Here is a 17,257-nt window from a genome sequence, read left to right on the forward strand (position 1 = left end):
CCCCCCCCCCCCCCCAAAAAAAAAAACCCAACCCTTCTCATATGTAGGATCAAACAGTGACATACTCGTCAGTGTCAATCATTATGCATTCGCGCTGATCACTCCGTCTAATGTATCATGCTCTTCCAACACGAGCTACTTTCGTACTTCTTCCCTTTTAGCCATCACATGCTTGACAGTTTTGATAGACAGGGCATTGAGGCTGATGGCGTTGAGAATGTCCAATGTAGTGAACTCGACCTGTAGCCGAGTCTTGAACCAATTGCGCAGGTCAAAGTCATCCCACCTCTGCATCCTGCAGTTGTTGCTCTGCATCAAACGTTCCAAAGTGCTGTATTCGCGGAAGTAAACAGCAAAAGGGACGGTTCCAATGTTGTCTAATAGTCCATGCTACAGTATCTAGACAGCTAGAGTAGCCGCAAAATAATTGTATCACATTCTTTCGCAATTATTCGACTTGCGCAATAACCATTATCAGTAAGACTTTTCTTCCGTCAGATACAGTACAATGAGCAGTAACTGCAATTGATGTACGAGTTCTTACTTGGACCGTGCAAGTGGGAGCTATCTACATACATACAGCACGGTTAAACACAAGGTATTCCAAATTTGGATTCAGATCAATCAGTATACCATATAAGCGCTACATCCGATCTCATACCCACTGAAGAAAACTGCTATACCTGCCTAGTATACATTCCTACAGACTACTAGCAAGTCTAGTCTCATCCTTGCCTACGAAATCCTGGATGTGCTTCTCACACCAGTCAAAATACTCGCTCGCCCGATTCGAACCCCCCTCCTTGGCGGACACGAGCGCCAAAATGAGGTCTTTCCGCTGTCCAGGGTGCCACCTCCCCTCACAAATAGCATAGCGGCCCGTAACGCTGTCTTCCATCGTGACAGCCTCTGAAAAGCCCATCCACAGGTATGTATTTGCGCCATGAATGGGATCTCGGAGGATAGGCCATAGAACATAATACAGGATGCTGGGCGTATGCCGCCATATGTTGGTGTTGTACTGTCCGGGATTGCCCGCGATATGTACCACGCCTCCACCTTTCGCTTGACGGCGCGCCAGCTCGGATGCGAGGAACCAATTAGCTGTTTTGGATGTAGTATACAGCTCGTTCTCGTCCTTGACTGTCGCGGTATCCTCAAGAAACTTCTTTTGTATGCCCTCTTTCGGCGACCCCATTTCCACCAAGATGGAAGCTGGCCAGACCACACGCACGCTGTCTTTTGGGCATGACTGGGCCGTTTTGGTTAGGATGGGTGTGAGAAGTCGCGTCAACAGATACGGGCCGAGGGAATTGACGACGAAATGGTACTCGAGCCCTTGGCGACTTGAAGGAGCGTTCTTGAGGGCACCAGTACCTGCATTGTTGAACAAAATGTCCAGTCTCCCATTCGGTCCTTCAAGTTCCAAGAACTTGTGGGCTGCCGCCCTGACTGTGGCAAAGTCCATCAAATCCATATTCACGAAGACCAGACTTCCAGCACTGGTATTTCCGGCGTCGGCATAATGTGCCTCTATTTTGGCAATAGCCTCTTTTGCGTGTTCCTCTGAGCGCGTTAGGATGTAGACCTTGCCGCCAGCGCCGTAGAGGATGCGCGAAATTTCATAGCCAAGGCCAGATGAGCCACCGGTCACAATGAATACTTTGCCAGCTTGACTGGGCAAATTGTCCTCGGTGAGCGGTGCACCACTGCGAGGAGGGAAGAATTGTGTCCATATCGCACTAAACGACATATTGGTAGAGAGTGCGTGCTGTTGGATTGAATGTGCTGGAGATTTCAGATGATGGAAAACGTAATGAGGCCACTATGCAGCTCACTGAGAGTTGAAGGAATCTGAAGAATGGCGAGTGGCAGGGCGGGATGCTCAGAGACACTGCTTGATACCGGCAATCATTTGTCATCACATGCACCTGGGGTTGCTTCGATTAAATTTCATTTGCAATGAACAGGATAAAATGTCTTGGATGACCCCATCAACGAGCCATAAGTCGACGTAGAGTCGATGGCAGGACCGGACCTGCAGTTGGTTTTCTTTGCACCCCCAGCGCTCCTGACGTGCACGATTTCGGACCCTTGGGGGGCCGATTCAGTGCGTACGCGCGCTGTTGGTTATGCTCAAATATTGCGCAAAGTACATTACCAACATACCTAGCAGCCGGCCACCAACCAACTGCCAACCACCCCTGGATTTTTGCCGTAGGGCTAGCCTGATGGAGGCCATCTGCGCCTGTAAGCTGCAGATCCTGGGCAGGACCCCAGACCCCAGACCAATTCACCAATATGCAAGGTTTGCACATTCACTGTCACACGGCGCAACATTTCCCGCGGCACGAAGCAGAGTTCTTCAAAGTTGACCGATCCCCAATCCAACCTTGGACACAATGACACGGAAGGATTATACCATGAGAATGGCGGCTCGAACAGGCCTTGGGTGAGAATGAGCAATGGAAGTAGTGCCATACATAACCATGCTGATCATGATCGTCAAAGCTACGAGATGGCACATCATCCCTAAAGTCTCGGTGATGCGAGGCGGGCACCAAGGTCGATAGTGGCTCGGAAGAGAATATACCGGAACGTGATGTGATTGTTCATGGAATTGTCAAACTCCAGCATTGAAATGTCCCCTCAAACATGATATATGATGAGGACTTTTTGAGAAAAGCATAGTGCCAGTGTCGTGAGCTTGGCTGACTGACACGGAGGCAAATTATGTGGCCCAACTGAGCATATTGCCACTTGGGCGGACAGCCCGACGAAGCTCCCAAATATCTTGGGCGTTAAGGCATTCTTCGAATAGTCCGCTTTGTATCCACTATATCTTATGGGAAGCGAGCAATCGTCTTGACTGGTCGTCGATGGCGTTGCTATGCTCCTCATAGATCGTTTCACAACAGTGGCGGTTAACCCTTTGCAGTTCCCATGCTTTACTACCTTTAATGCGCACCAGACCGTCTCGCCTGGCCACATTGTCGATGACACAGAAGATGGAGGAGTTTGGCAGCCGCAGAACTCATTTCGCGATCAAGAGCCCCTTTGTCAATCGCCGAATACCCGCCACATAAATCGTACATGACCACAAACTTCAAGCATTTCATCAAGTTGTGTGAAATCATTCAAATTATCATTATGCGCCTTTACGTGGGACGGCCACGACATTTGGGGATCGGTCGTTTTATTCAATCTATGCGGGCTAAATTGAACGATTGGTTTGACAGCTTGCCGGCAGAGATCAAATTGGACACTGCCCTCCTCCAAACATATTTGCCAGCAAGTAAGTCTATTCCTTCCATCTATATAGACAAAATTTGTGAGCGGACTAATACTAATCTGCCATTAGTCTGCTCTATCGAGCCAGCTAGATTCTTCTCTACCGCATATTCATCCCAAACATTCTCCCTGCCCCCACTGCCGCCCCCATCAACCTCATGTACCAGGCCTCGAGAGCCTGTACCACAAAGGCAGAGGAGACACAGGCTCCTCGGACTTTACTCCAAGTCATTTGTTTTGCAAAACATGACCTACATCATGACATGGAGCATTGTGAGTTTAAAATCTCTGTTTGCATGATTAGTCCATAAGCGACTCTCACTCGACTGACAAGAATGGGTGTAACAGTATTCTGCCGCCAACATTAATGAGGTTGACTTTCTTGGTAATGACACTGATATTACTGCGCCTGGTGCGAGGCTCAGCATGTCCATGTACGTGCTGGAACAGTGTATACCGCAAATGCCCGGGACAAAGCGTTCGATAGAGATTCTGAAGTATCACCACCTGCCGCGCCCGCGATCGATCGCCAGCACGAAGCACGGCATTTCGAGGTCATTCCCAGAGTCATCGTCCGTGGCGGACGTCGACGAGGATGGCGCTCGTAAGCTGAGGCGGCCGAGATCAACGTCCATCCAAGTATCGACAACTACGGCACAACAGCGTGAATCCTTACTCGAAGACGCACAGATGTGTCTGTCGTCGATCATTGACAGTGCACCATCGACGGATTCAGAGAGCCTACTCAGATCGATGTCTTCTAGTCATGCACAGCAAACAGAAGTTGATATATCCAACGCCGCGGCACCCCTTGCTCTACTGCCTAGCTATAGTGGCCAGAAAATATCATTCGGCTCAGAGGAGGACCAGATACAAAGCTGGATCCGCGTTGATACGGCCCCCCTGCCCACCGAGGAGTGTCCTGCCGGATCATCCAAGGCTGCCCAACCGCAGACATATCCCGAAACGGATGATTGGGGCACACTGTATTCGCTGCTTACGGTTCAAGACGTACCCGATGTAGACACCATGTTTGCAGCAAATGGCCTCGAACAGACAGATCTCAGCCAGGGTGTCATGGCGGTACCGTCGTTTGTTGAGTCCGAAGTTACAGGTCATCAGATTGATCCTTGGGCTGCGTTTTTTGATGAGAATATGGAGTGACTTTATTCAGTTTTGAATTGATTACCTAGGTAAATGTCAATGCTAAGATTCAATGATTGCAAACATGGCATTATTCAAGACTACCTAGGTAGCTATGAAATATGTTGCATACATCACTGTAGTGCTTCTGGTGCTTGTGGTGCACCTCACCTGGTCACTCAGCGCAACGGAGGTTCTTCAAGGATCTCGGTGGCCAAATCCTCTGAAGCGGCGCTGGCATCAATCATTGTATGACCCTCGAGGCCAGACGAGTTGTACGAGAATTCATATACAGAGTTTAAATTTGTCGGCCGGAACAGTGAAAGCAGCGGTCAAGTCGACCAGAAGAAACAGCAGATTGCGGAGCAACATTGTGGATCAGGGATGTATTGAGCATAATATTTGGATAAGTTTCTGTTACCAAGTCGAATAATGCTGGGCAAAGTGTGTATGGTTACGGCATTTACAAACTCCTAGTGGACTGGCCAACTGCTCCTTTTCAAATTGACTTTGGCAAGAAACAGGTTATATATTATCACGAGACCTTGGATTCATACATACGACCACAGCTCTTAGGAAACTCGGCATCCCGTCCGCTCTGCCTTAGATAAACTGAGAAGCGCTGGATTAGTACTCAGATCGGTGACGGCTGGGGAATCCCCAGTGTTGTATGTTTTTGTTTTTTCCACTCACTTTAGAATAGTCATGTGTATAAGATTGGGAGTCTGGAAACTCGACATGTACAATTAAACGTAATAAACCATCTCCTTGCCAAAGCCGTTGGCCTTTTTGCGATCCAAGGCTGGCCTTTGATTTCTCCACTACTCTTTCTAGCGACTAGATCAACTTTATCGGGCTCTATCATCGCACATCTCAGTCGTGCCGAAGGGACCAAGGTCATACTCTCCAAATCTGCTCATGTCGTGAGCTTTTTACACCCGCAACTGTTTTGAGAGGTACTTCCGGCAGTGCTAATCTTATCATGTATTCGTCCTGCAAAGCCGGCCATCGTTTAATGGCTCCCAAACCTCACTACCCACAGCAGTCGGACCCCAGAAAATATGGTCGGGATCATATTTGTTCTTGATGGACAGCAGCTTGGCGTAATTACTACCATAGAACGTAGTTTGCCAGGCGGGCTGATTGATGTCGGCTTCGTTCAGATATGCGCCGCCTCCGGCTGTGATGTTCTCCAGTGCTGGATTCAACACAGTGGTAACAAATTGCTGGTCGACTATATTGGCAGTAAAGTTGTATCGATTATATAATCTATAGCAATTGTTAGACTGCTCCAAAATTTCCATCTGTATCTGGAGGCACAGGCCAAAAAAAAAAGAAAACATACGTGCCCAAAAACGCAAGGAACAGCGTTTCTCGCCAAAGTGGATGAACCGAGTTGGGAACAGTCCGTGGCTGACTGACATCCATTGAGACGCCAGCTAGGACCCCGCCATTATTCGTGATGGACTTGATGGCGTCAACCAAGGAAGAGGCAGATTCATGCGTTGCCACAAGCGAGCGGGGAATCAGACGACCGCCGAGGTTGACCTCGGAAATGTTCATGTCGGGGTTCAGCGTCAAAAAGGCGTCCTGGAAGGCAGGATAGTCTTGCGTGGACCAGGCTGTCAAGTAGGGCAAGTCAGAAACAAGAGAACAAAGCAGAGCCACTTTGCCTGAAGCAGACGCCAAGAACAGGAAGCTAGGTATCAAGAAAGAACGATACTGACCATAGGGTATTCCACTGTCATTAAGCGCCTTTAATGTAGGCTGCAATAGACTTTGTAGTTCTTGCGCTGTACCGCCTGGAAAGTAGGATTGAGGCATGAAAAACATGTTTCCTGGCAAGGCTTGCCAGTAAATAGTGACACCGCTAGCTAGGACTGTAGGAAGGTTCTGTAGGAATGTCTGCACAATGTCCCAGTAGACATCGGAAGAGTCAATAAATGAGAGAGTAGCGCCGGCAGTGGGTGCATCAGGGTGCAGCTTTACGGTCATTGAGAGAACCACGCCATAGGTGCCGCCACCGCCGCCGGACAAGGCCCAGTAAAGGTCTGAATTGTCTTGTGGCGTTGCCGTCAAGAGTTCGCCTTGGGCTGTGACCACTTCCCACTCAAGCACCTGGTCGGCTGCCATTCCGAACCGGGACCCCAGCGGGCTGGTGCCGCCGCCCTGTGTGTAACCGCCCGCGATACCGACGGTTGGACAGTCGCCCTCCACCATCACATATCCAGATGATTTGGCCAGAGATTGGGCTTCGGCAGCTTGAACACCGGCGCCGACTTTCATAGCTTTGCCCGTGTAGACGGCCGAGTGGTAATCCAGAATGGACTTGTCCTTGATGTGGTGGGTCCATATAGCGACTGCACCAGCCCCTGTGGACTTTCCCATATAATCGTGGCCCGTATTGCGAATAACCAGACGCAAGTTGTTGTCCCTGGCAAACTTGATCGTCTCCTGGTAGTCGGAAGCACAAGACGCGTTGACTACATAGGAGACATAGGCTCCGACGATGCACTGCGCATCCACAGCCGTAAAGGGATCGCAGCTGTTATTAGCCCAGAAGGCGGCCATGGTGGAATGTGTCGTCTCATCGTGAAACGCGGGCCGGGCCCAGTTGTCTTGCACGCGGGCACACTCCTCGGCGTCGTGCTCTACTCCCGGGAATGTGTCATGACACGGACTGGCGACGGGGACTGTGGCGATCAGCTTGCCTCCGACGGTCTTGTTGAAAGCATCCCAGTCGGCCGAGGACGGCCAATCGTCACTACCAGGAAATGCGCGGCATTGTGGCTCACCACGCGAGGCAGCAATCCACATGCCGCCCAGTATAGTGGCAATGGAGGTCACAGCCACCATCTGGACCCGAGTCCTTGTTAATCCGCCTTTTGCCATGGCGTACGTGAAATTGCAATTCTGTTCTCAGAAGCACAAGTTATGCCCCGTAGCAATAACAAAAAAGTGTAGAGGAACTACGTTTCGTCCAAATTACCTTGAAGATTGCAAAGGAGGGAGACTCCATTTCAGATGGAAAAGCACAAAGGCTGCCCGAATTTTATGTCTTGAAAGAAAGAAAAAGAGGCTAATGCGGCACCGACCAACATGCACCAACAGCATAACATACCAGCCTTTCATGTGCCTCATCTCTTTCTGGCTCCGCAGCATAACGCTGTCATCTTGTTGCCCCCCTACTGGAAATGCCTGTTTGACAATTCTCACCTGAGCCAATGTAAAGACAACGAAGTGATCGATAGAGCGTAAAAAAGATGTCCGAGTTGATTTAACATCTACAAAGGAGATGTGCTGGAGAGATTTCTGATATACCCTTATGATTACGGGCTACATTACCAGCCCGCTTTGACAGGGCCGTGAAGTTGGACATAACATGGTGCATGGGTTTAGAGCGGTTAGTAATTTGACTCCACTTGATTACGAGTCTTGAGAAATTTGGTCAAAGTGATTCTGAACTCATCCTTCGACTTTTTACATTACTATCACTTATTCACAGAAATGACTATATCTGCATAAATGAAGGATGCTTTGACATGACATTTGTCGAAATGACTTGATCGAGGGTGATAACATGCGTGGGGTGATAGCAAGGCAATTCTACAGTCTTTTATTCCCATGGAGCTTGCATCATGTGATTATAGTGTAAAATGTACATGATTCCATATCCACTAGAAGAAAGCGATTTATTGCTTTCCACAAAGCTTGAACGACTACAAAGAATAACCCAATAATAAAGTGCCATATGCATGGTCTCAATGGACCTCTACAGACAGTGAAAGGTACCACTTACCATAAAAGCCAACATGTATTCACGGCTATAAACTAACAGCTCATCTCCCCATTCCCATCTTTCCATTTATTAATGCCACCTCAAAATCTTCTTTTCTACTAATATTCCTGAGGCGTTTGGCCGAGTATGATATGATACCCAAGGTGATTTTGATTCGCTGTACGCACACACACTAGGATAGGTGATAAGAACACCATATGATATGACCTTTGTCTGTTATAAGGGCTGCTTTTACTCCAAGGGAAGTAATCCTTGTCCCAAGTTGACCACTTGTACACAAAGAATCAACAAATCTGTCAAATGTACAAGCGCTGGTGAATTCTTTGCTGCGCCTCACAGCATTGGGTCCCAGCCGTAATCCGATGGTACCAACAACCGACCCGCATAAGTTTAGGCATCACCCGCGATGTATTTATTTCCCCGACTTGTCTAGAGACTAGAATCGTTATTTCTAGCGACTCGCACTAATATTAAAGGACTCATGATGGTCGCAGACGCAGTACCATCAATCACGAATGGGCAAGAGCAATCCGTGCTTGACGCATGCTCGTCAGGGGACATCGTCGCTCTCCAGAAGCTGTTCAACATCCACGGCATTGAGCCTGGTAGTAAGCCAATCATCACGCAATGCCTTTACGGCACCTGGTCACGGGTAGAATCTAGAAGCATTCCCAGCTGCATGATACCTACGACAATGGAGCTTCTCGAGAATGCCGTGGCCGCCAAACAGTTGGCCATGGTCGAATTCATCTTTGAGACTTACCCTTTGTTTGATCTGAGTGAGGGCCAATGTGTCGCCAGTGCTGTGATGGAGCACCCCGACGCAGCCATACTCAAACGCATCTGTGATCATCAACGTGCTTTTGCTAGCATTTCCATGGATGACCACCTCCACACATTCTTTACTCGGGCTTGTGAAAAGCCACCAGACCACATTGCTCCGGTGTTGAACATACTCTTGGACTATGATGCCGACATTTCCGATGGTTGGGGCGGGCTTGGTGCTTTATGGGCAGCCATATCTAGAGGCCATTCTGTAGAGGTCATTGAAAAGGTCCTGAAGTGTCATTTGTCACAACATGTTCCGATCCGAAGCAGCCACGCAGAAACAGCCATTGGGCGCGGTGACGAAGATATCGTTGCGTTGATATTTTCAAATGACCAGATGGAATTCAAAGCCAACCAATCAGCGCGATATGTTGAACAAGCGGATAAAACTGGGGACAAGGCGATCACTGCCATCGTCCAGCAATGGGTAAACAAGAAGAGCAAGCAACACTTGAGCGCACCAAGGCCGTGGTTGACGAGAACCTGGCAAAAGCTGCTACGTTCTGGACCTTGATGATGGAAAAGCGAGGTGATGGAGGGCCCGTGATGGACGTTAACCTTTCCTGCTAGGACCAAAACATATAGCAGCACCACTATGGTGGAAATTTCAGTGCATGCTTGGCGGGCTTGGTGCCTACATTAGCACATACCCACCGTGGAACCCACCTTGCCACCACTGAATCAGGCCCGCAGCTTGGAAGCCAACACAACACGATATAAGTCGTTGTTCGGCTGGCTTTACTCCTCCATGTCCCAAGCCTTGGAGATCCTAACCTCACCAGTTGTCGACATGGCCGTGCTCACGTTGAAGAACTTGCCGCCTGAGATTATCTCGACCGTCTGCTCACACCTGCCTAACCGCGACATCAAAAACCTGCGCTTGACTAACAGGGGCGTATGCAGCACGGCACGCCTGCGTCTCGACAGGGTCTTCTTGTCTCCCAACCCGTGCAATATTGACGTCCTGAAAGCCGTCGCAGATCACCCCGTATTTAGCAAGGCCATTGCAGAAATTATCTGGGATGATGCGAGGCTCGTAAATGGGCCTCAGGGCGGCGATTCCAACGACGAAGACAACGAATGGGATGATGGCTCTGAGCCGGAAGATGATCCACCGGAGGGCTGTCCTGCTTGGTATGCCAGAGCCTGTCGTGATAACAACGAATGGATCGAGATTCGCGTCGGGGACGATATCCCGCGTCCATCTCAGGTCTCTCGAATGCGCCAGGTGGAGGAGCAGATGCCACTCAATCTAGCCTGGGAGTACTATGAACAGCTCTTGTTACAGCAGGAGGAAATCCTGCAGTCAGAGGCCGACATCAAGGCTCTTCACTACGGTCTGGAGCGTTTCCCGTCCCTCAAGAGAATCACCATAACTCCTGCCGTTCACGGCCTTTTGTATGAGCCAGCATACGAGACTCCCATGATCCGGTCATCCCCCTACGGATTCAACTACCCGATACCACGCACCTGGCCGCTCGGCGACTATGGCGGACCTGTTGGCGGCGACCCTTTCGAGCTGCCGCCTTGGAATGAGACGGATCAGTCTCCATATCGGGGATTCAACTGCGTGCTGCGCGAGCTGGCGACGAATGAACACCACGTCTCGGAATTTGTTATCGATGTCTGCACGCTAAGGACGGGAATAAACTATCGAATCTTTGACGACCCGTCTTGCGTTCAGTACCAACAGCTCACTAAGCTACTGCGCCGACCCGGGTTTCGCCGCCTTGATCTTCACCTGAATGCCGACGGAGACTATTGGAGGAATTGGACCTGCCTGCGTGACGACCACCTGCATCGTGCGCTAAGCGAAGCAAAAGACTTGAGACATTTCACTTTTGACGCTTTCCACGATGACATGCAATACGATCAGTGCGTCGACAGGGGGACTCCTGAATCCCGAGCCGTGTTTACGCCACTACGGACTTTTCTGCCTCTAGACCGGTGGGAGAGACTGCAGCACCTTGGCCTGTCCAACCTCCTTGTCCGCCAGGATGATCTGTTGTCGGCCGTGAACGAGCTCCCGTCTACCTTGACCTCGCTCGAGCTAAGCTTTCTCACCTTTCTTGACGGCGGAAGCTATCACGGTTTTTTCGAAGACCTGCGCCAGAGTTCCAGCTGGCGTGCACGATCTCCAAGACCCAAGATCATAACCAATCACCGCAAAGACGAGACCTATCGATACTTTCACGTCGAGGACCAGGCCTACGAATTCTTATATAATGAGGGGGAGAACCCCTTTTCTGTGCCCCCCAGCTACAGGTGGACGCCTCTCCAGTTGGACGGGGGCATTTTGCGTGATCCGTTTGATCCCGAACACGATCGCCCATATACCCACGATGCCAACCTGATGCGTCTGGGCATAATCAAGGGGCAAGATTCAATGATTGAAACGTATGAATGGTTGCAACGCAGAAAGCAAGAGGGCAAGGTATGAAGCTATGGAAATCTCTAATATGCGAGACTATTTCCAGAGATTATGCAAATTCTGGCAGACACGGGTGCCAAAGCCTATACCGATACCGACGCCGCTGTCAAGTATTTGACTTATGGAAACCAGAGCTGGGTATCGTAAGTGACAATCAACCCTTTAAAAGCGCCCATGGACTTACAAGTTCAAGATATGATGATGCCGAAACATTTGCGGTTAAAATCGAGTATGCTGAGTAGCTACGACTCGGTGGCTTGATGGCCTGGGTGGTCGATCTCGACGACGCCAGTCTGACGGCACTCTCGGCCATGTCGGGAGTGGTGTCTAAATCGGGGGTTGACTTTTCCCTGGTTCCTCTTGAATATCTCTATCCAGACTCAGTATATCCCTCGGGAAACTCGACAAAGTACGGACTGGTCAATTTTGGAGGAAGCGCCTCCGAAGGATCCATGGACCCGAGTAGGACCGGCTTTGGGTTCATGCTCGTTGCTGGTGACTCATATGCTGTTTCCAACCTGAAGAAACGTGACGGCGAAGCGGAACCTTCTAGTTACCCCATACTTTTTAATGATTGTGCTGATCATTACTGGCTGTTACAAAGTTGCTCCGCCAGTGTCTACCTGTCAGAGCGCTGCAGGACTGCGTGGGGGTTCCACGTGGGGGCATACAGATTCGTATATAAGGACCATTGGATCGCCGTACAGGTGGTTCCAACGGCAGGCTTCAGTTGTTTTCTCAATATACCGGTGCCCATTACTCTATCGTTCCAGTGATTCTTACACTACCTGCACCCCGCGATGGCTCCAATAGATACTGCTATTGTATATTTAGCATTTGTCTAATGCAGCTTGGCCTCTTTAATGTCTCCAAGTACCCGATGTCTAGTTTGCTCTTGGCTATATCTTTCTTGTACCGGCGCGACAACCCCATGAAAGAATTGCTGCCGCAATGACTCATTGCCAAAATGCTTTAGACTTTTGCGTCCCTCGAAATTGAACTCAAGACACCGCTTTACAGCTTCCGTGTACGCATCTCCCATCTCATCATACAGCTCATCTACCACGCCATCGGCAATTTCATAGCTCTTGAGCAGAGAAGTGTCATCGTCCTCGAGTGTAGCGATGGGCCGGTCTAGCCCGATTTCCAAGAGCAGAATGGCCAAGGCAAAGAGTGCGCGGTGACGAATCATGCTATGTGGCTTTTCGGGACCTCTTTCGGGAGGTTCCTGACCAGCTGTACCTGGAGGACTCGGGGAATTGAAGTCAAACTGGACAGCAGGTGATGCGCCAGTAAATCCCGAGTCATCGGGTTTCCCTGAAGCACTATCTGCCAGCAGCGTAATGTCCTTGGCTCCCACTCGTGTCTCTTCGAGCCACGGAGTTCCGCACAGGAGGAGCACCGACCATGTTGCGGCTGCGGCTATTGCCAGGCCGTCCTTTCTCGACATGTTTCTCTTTCGGACAAGTCGTTGTTGAAGACTAGAGTCCGAGGCATTGGTCAAGAGTGTGCGCCAAGGTAATGTGTCCATAGATTTCCCGGGAGGCAGGCTTTTCTCGAATTTTATTCTTGCCTCGCCGTCGACACTAGAGCTCGACAGAAAACCGTTGGAAAGCGTTTCTTGCGGTATGGAACAAAGCGTGAGTATTTGTTCCGACAGTTGTGGCGTGGAATCTGTTGTGCCTAGAGCGATTTTCAAGGTGAGCAAGTATAGCACAGACAGCAAACCTAGGCAACTCACTGGCTGATGCAGTGGAAGGTTCCATGATGTCATCAACTGGTGTGTTTAGTCTTACGGCCCTCATGGGTGATTCGAGATTTGTTGCCATGGCCGATCGGTTGATATTCATCTTTTTGATTGGTTCCTTTCTCTCTATCTCTGCCTTGACACCTTGCCAGGACCAGGAGCTTTGGTGGCAGGTATCGCGATCCGGAAAGGACAGAGTAATGTTGCCGGACAAGTTGAAATTTTGCTGATGCCAGGCTAGGTTGATTATGCTGGGATGTAAGTTGGCGCACGTGTCATTGCGAACTCGGTTCAGTGCATCATGGAGGGTACAAAGATCTTTGCGCAGCTGTTGGCAGATTTTGCTAATGTGCCGAGTCTGCTGGACCGAAACTTGCACCGTCGTCTTGTCCGATGAAATCTCTCTTCTCGCTTCGAAATAGACCCTCAAGTTGTCATTGTATCGGTGAATCTCATCAAAGAGATCAATTGTCTCTTTTTTCTTGAAACTTCGTTTGATCCTCTTCCATTGATCCTTTGCCCGGCGATTCGACTTTGGCTACTCGAAAAATCAGTGAATGAATCGGTATAGTTTCGGCATTCATGAACTCTTATGACTGTTGAAAGGCAGAGGGGGAGGGAGTTCCTTCAAACTCACCAGTCCTTGTTCATTTATGTCAAGCTGCTCCCTCAGCTTGTGTATACTATCGCCCATATCCTTGAGGGTTCCAATGATGGTTTCGTGTTCTTCAGAGCCCGGTTCCACCATGATGGTGTCCATGGCGAGTTCAGGGCCAAGATGATCCAACGTCTGTTGCAACTTGATGTGCTCAATCGAAAGCTCTCGTCTGCGCTTTGCCAAAAGATGCTTGCTCTTGTCCCATTCGCTATAGAGCTCACTATATGTGCGAACGCCCTCGATGAGGATTGGGATAGCTCCCAGGACTAACCCAGCAACCTCCATTCTTTCGACATTGGCTTCAAGTTGCTCAGAAGGACATTGCGATTCAGAGCGGGGTTGGGGCAGAACTGGAAGTTCTTTGAACCGTCAGCAGAGCCTCACTCCACCCCCAGACTCAGCTGCTCTCCTCTTTCGACCCCGGTGACTTACCCCACTTTCACCACCAAAACGGATATCTCTGCTTATCACCTCATACATCCAGATCCTCCACACTCCTCATGACTGCAACATTTGTAGCAACATGTCATCAGAAGTTTCTGCCTCGGCAGATGAACAGACGTCAGATGCCGACGAAGTTCCAAACGGAGTAGAATTCCAGGACATTCCGTCTCTTTACAACCGTCTCCATGTCAACTTCCGCGACGTGTTGATTGCTTTGAACGGCAATCCAATGGCAGTCGATTCCGCAGCGCTAGAAGTAGCCCATGAGGAATTCACCCGCCTCAAGATCTGGGGAGTACAATCCAGGGCATCTGTTTCCGGCATTCATGGATTACTCGACCTTGAGGAACAGCCCGAAATTGGAAATCTTCTGATTGATGTCCTCAAAGAAGCCAACGACTGTCTGCTCCGGATTCTCCCGCGTGCAGCAACGTGCGACGCAGCGTCACTTGGGGAGGTTATAATACATTATATTTACTAATAATTCGTGTCACTTTTAATTAAAAAACTTTTGGATTTCTATTTCACCTTTTAGGACATAAAACGACTAAATTAAAAACAGTTTTCGTTTAGTTTTATAGGAACCGATTTATTTAAATTACACAAAAGGATTAAATTTGCAATATATAGCTATTCGCGACGGCCCGGCCTAATGCAAATTATATATATAAATTGCGCATAAAATAAATAAACTATATATAAATTAAACTAAATTTATATTATATATTAAATATAATTAACGAATTCCGAGACCTTAGCCTTTCGTATTTCGGATAATATAATTATATAAAAGACTAATTAAAATCTGTATTAAAAATATATTAAGCTAATAAGCAATTTTAAAATACTCCCCGATAATTCGGAATACCGTAAAAAAAATAAAAGGACGGAAATAAATCCGGAAATTATATAAAAGCTGCGAATATTATATAAAATTAAATATACAAAAATTAGTTTAAAATTGCACGCAAAAAGTTAGAATAAAATGCAAAATATAAAAACGATAAAGGCACCTCCGCTCGCTACCTAAAAAACTAGTATTATATACGGCTTAGATTTAAATTAAATTTTTAATATAATCCGGTTCGGGGCTTTTTTAATACAAAATTAATAGCGGTTCGGATTTATTTTTCCGAATTTAAAATTTTTATAATCCGATATAAAACTAAATTTAATTTAATTTTGCGTATAAGGTTTCCCGTCGTTAACGGGATTATATTAAATATAAATTGCTTAAAGAATTAAAGGACTAAAAACTATTTTACGGATAAATTTAACGTCGTGTGTTCCTATAGTAATAAAATAAAATTAATTTAAAATTATATTTAATACGAAAAACTCATTTTCTCGTTTTTATAATAATAAAATATTAAAATATAATATAATTATAATAATATATATTATTTTTTTTAATAAAGCTTAAAAAGAATATATATAATTATTATTATTATTATTTAAATTTTTATTTTAATTAAATTATATATATAAAATTATCGATTAATTTATTATATTAAAATCTATTTAATTTTTTTTGATTTTTGCGTATTTATTATTTATTAATATATAAATTACGCAAATCGAACCTAAAAATATTTGTTAAATCCTTCGGCTATCGAACCTTTTTTATATTTTTGTGTTTTCCGTAAATAATGCTTTAAAGTAATCTTTTTTAGCTTTAGTTAAAAATCCTATTAGTTTTTTTTTATCGATTTTAAATTAGTCTCCGAGCGATTTATTTAAAAATAAAAAGCCTAAGTATTAAAACGATATTAATTATAGCCCGCGTATAAATATAGCGGATTAAATACGGCTATAAAGCTTATATTATAAGCTGGTAGCTTATACGGTATAATTTCTTTTTTTTAGCAAATTATTTATATATATTAATGCTTATTAGCAAATAATGTTTTTATTCGGCATTATTATAACGCATTTTAGTACTAAAAATATTTTAGTTTACGAAATGCAAAAACACCTAATAACTCCTAGTTACCTTATAATTAATAATAAAGGTATTATATATATAGTATATATAAATAAAAACGCTTTTTAATTATTCCGAATATAATTGCGAATAAAGCTAAATATAACGGGCAAATTATTAAAAGAAATTTACGCGTATAATATTAAAATTATATAAAAATATATAAATAATAAATATTTTAAAATAAATTCGATTTTAAATTAGTTTTAAATTAAATTTAAATAAATTTAGGTTTAATAGTATATTTATTAATACGGTATTATTTACCTAATAACGCTCGATTTTTTATTTAGTAATTCCGATAAATATTAAGCGTATATAATAACGCTTTGATATTTTAATATTTATGTTTATTCTAAATCTCCTAACCCTAATATTTTTACCGAATTTAACGCATTTAATCGTCCGGAAATAAGTTAATTAGGCTTATTATATTAAATCGATATTTCGACCCGCCGCAAAAAAACGATTACCGAAAAAATCCGCGAAAAAATATTTACGTAAATTAATTTTAAATTATTATTTTATAATCGTATATTAATTATAATAAGTTTTATTATATTATAATAAATTAACGCAAAAATAATGCTTTAAAATACCGTTTTAAAAATTAAAAAAATATATACCCTAATAATATAATACGAATATTTAAAAGGAATAATATAAATTTAAATACTAGATTTAAATATATTATATTAATATTTAATTTAAATAATTTTTATCGGATATTTAAAAAATTATAATTTAAAGCCGTATTATAAAGCTTATAATATTAAAAATAATATTTATCGCGTTAATATCCTTTTTTTCGCAATAATTTATATTAATGGATTATTAAGCTTTATATAATTTAAAATTAGTTTTTATTCGTATATCGGTCGAGTAAAAGGCAAATTATTATAAAGGTATAGCTATAATTACCCGATTAATTA

At 45.5% G+C, this 17,257-nt stretch overlaps 7 protein-coding genes across 7 annotated transcripts; 4 read left to right on the forward strand and 3 right to left on the reverse strand.

The window, feature by feature from the left end:
• Positions 1-700: 700 nt before the first annotated feature.
• On the reverse strand, positions 701-1,753 carry PFICI_11805 (uncharacterized protein; the record flags this gene model as incomplete). The annotated part of the gene is made up of 1 exon (XM_007840386.1): positions 701-1,753. The coding sequence occupies one exon, from the start codon at positions 1,751-1,753 to the stop codon at positions 701-703; it is 1,053 nt and encodes a 350-aa protein (XP_007838577.1).
• Positions 1,754-3,150: 1,397 nt separating this feature from the next.
• On the forward strand, positions 3,151-4,455 carry PFICI_11806 (uncharacterized protein; the record flags this gene model as incomplete). The annotated part of the gene is made up of 3 exons (XM_007840387.1): positions 3,151-3,295; positions 3,362-3,564; positions 3,640-4,455. 3 exons carry the CDS (start codon positions 3,151-3,153, stop codon positions 4,453-4,455), a joined length of 1,164 nt encoding a protein of 387 aa, XP_007838578.1.
• A 959-nt stretch (positions 4,456-5,414) lies between these two features.
• On the reverse strand, positions 5,415-7,326 carry PFICI_11807 (uncharacterized protein; the record flags this gene model as incomplete). Its single annotated transcript, XM_007840388.1, has 3 exons — positions 5,415-5,703; positions 5,780-6,056; positions 6,162-7,326. 3 exons carry the CDS (start codon positions 7,324-7,326, stop codon positions 5,415-5,417), a joined length of 1,731 nt encoding a protein of 576 aa, XP_007838579.1.
• A 1,391-nt stretch (positions 7,327-8,717) lies between these two features.
• On the forward strand, positions 8,718-9,575 carry PFICI_11808 (uncharacterized protein; the record flags this gene model as incomplete). Its single annotated transcript, XM_007840389.1, has 1 exon — positions 8,718-9,575. One exon carries the CDS (start codon positions 8,718-8,720, stop codon positions 9,573-9,575), a length of 858 nt encoding a protein of 285 aa, XP_007838580.1.
• A 276-nt stretch (positions 9,576-9,851) lies between these two features.
• On the forward strand, positions 9,852-11,734 carry PFICI_11809 (uncharacterized protein; the record flags this gene model as incomplete). The annotated part of the gene is made up of 3 exons (XM_007840390.1): positions 9,852-11,495; positions 11,541-11,635; positions 11,686-11,734. 3 exons carry the CDS (start codon positions 9,852-9,854, stop codon positions 11,732-11,734), a joined length of 1,788 nt encoding a protein of 595 aa, XP_007838581.1.
• A 599-nt stretch (positions 11,735-12,333) lies between these two features.
• PFICI_11810 (uncharacterized protein) lies at positions 12,334-14,182 on the reverse strand (the record flags this gene model as incomplete). The annotated part of the gene is made up of 3 exons (XM_007840391.1): positions 12,334-13,175; positions 13,234-13,777; positions 13,877-14,182. 3 exons carry the CDS (start codon positions 14,180-14,182, stop codon positions 12,334-12,336), a joined length of 1,692 nt encoding a protein of 563 aa, XP_007838582.1.
• A 238-nt stretch (positions 14,183-14,420) lies between these two features.
• PFICI_11811 (uncharacterized protein) lies at positions 14,421-14,822 on the forward strand (the record flags this gene model as incomplete). Its single annotated transcript, XM_007840392.1, has 1 exon — positions 14,421-14,822. The coding sequence occupies one exon, from the start codon at positions 14,421-14,423 to the stop codon at positions 14,820-14,822; it is 402 nt and encodes a 133-aa protein (XP_007838583.1).
• Between the last annotated feature and the right edge of the window lie 2,435 nt (positions 14,823-17,257).

The sequence above is a fragment of the Pestalotiopsis fici genome (genome assembly GCF_000516985.1).
Source record: "Pestalotiopsis fici W106-1 unplaced genomic scaffold PFICI_Scf_9, whole genome shotgun sequence".
NCBI lineage: Eukaryota > Fungi > Ascomycota > Sordariomycetes > Amphisphaeriales > Sporocadaceae > Pestalotiopsis > Pestalotiopsis fici.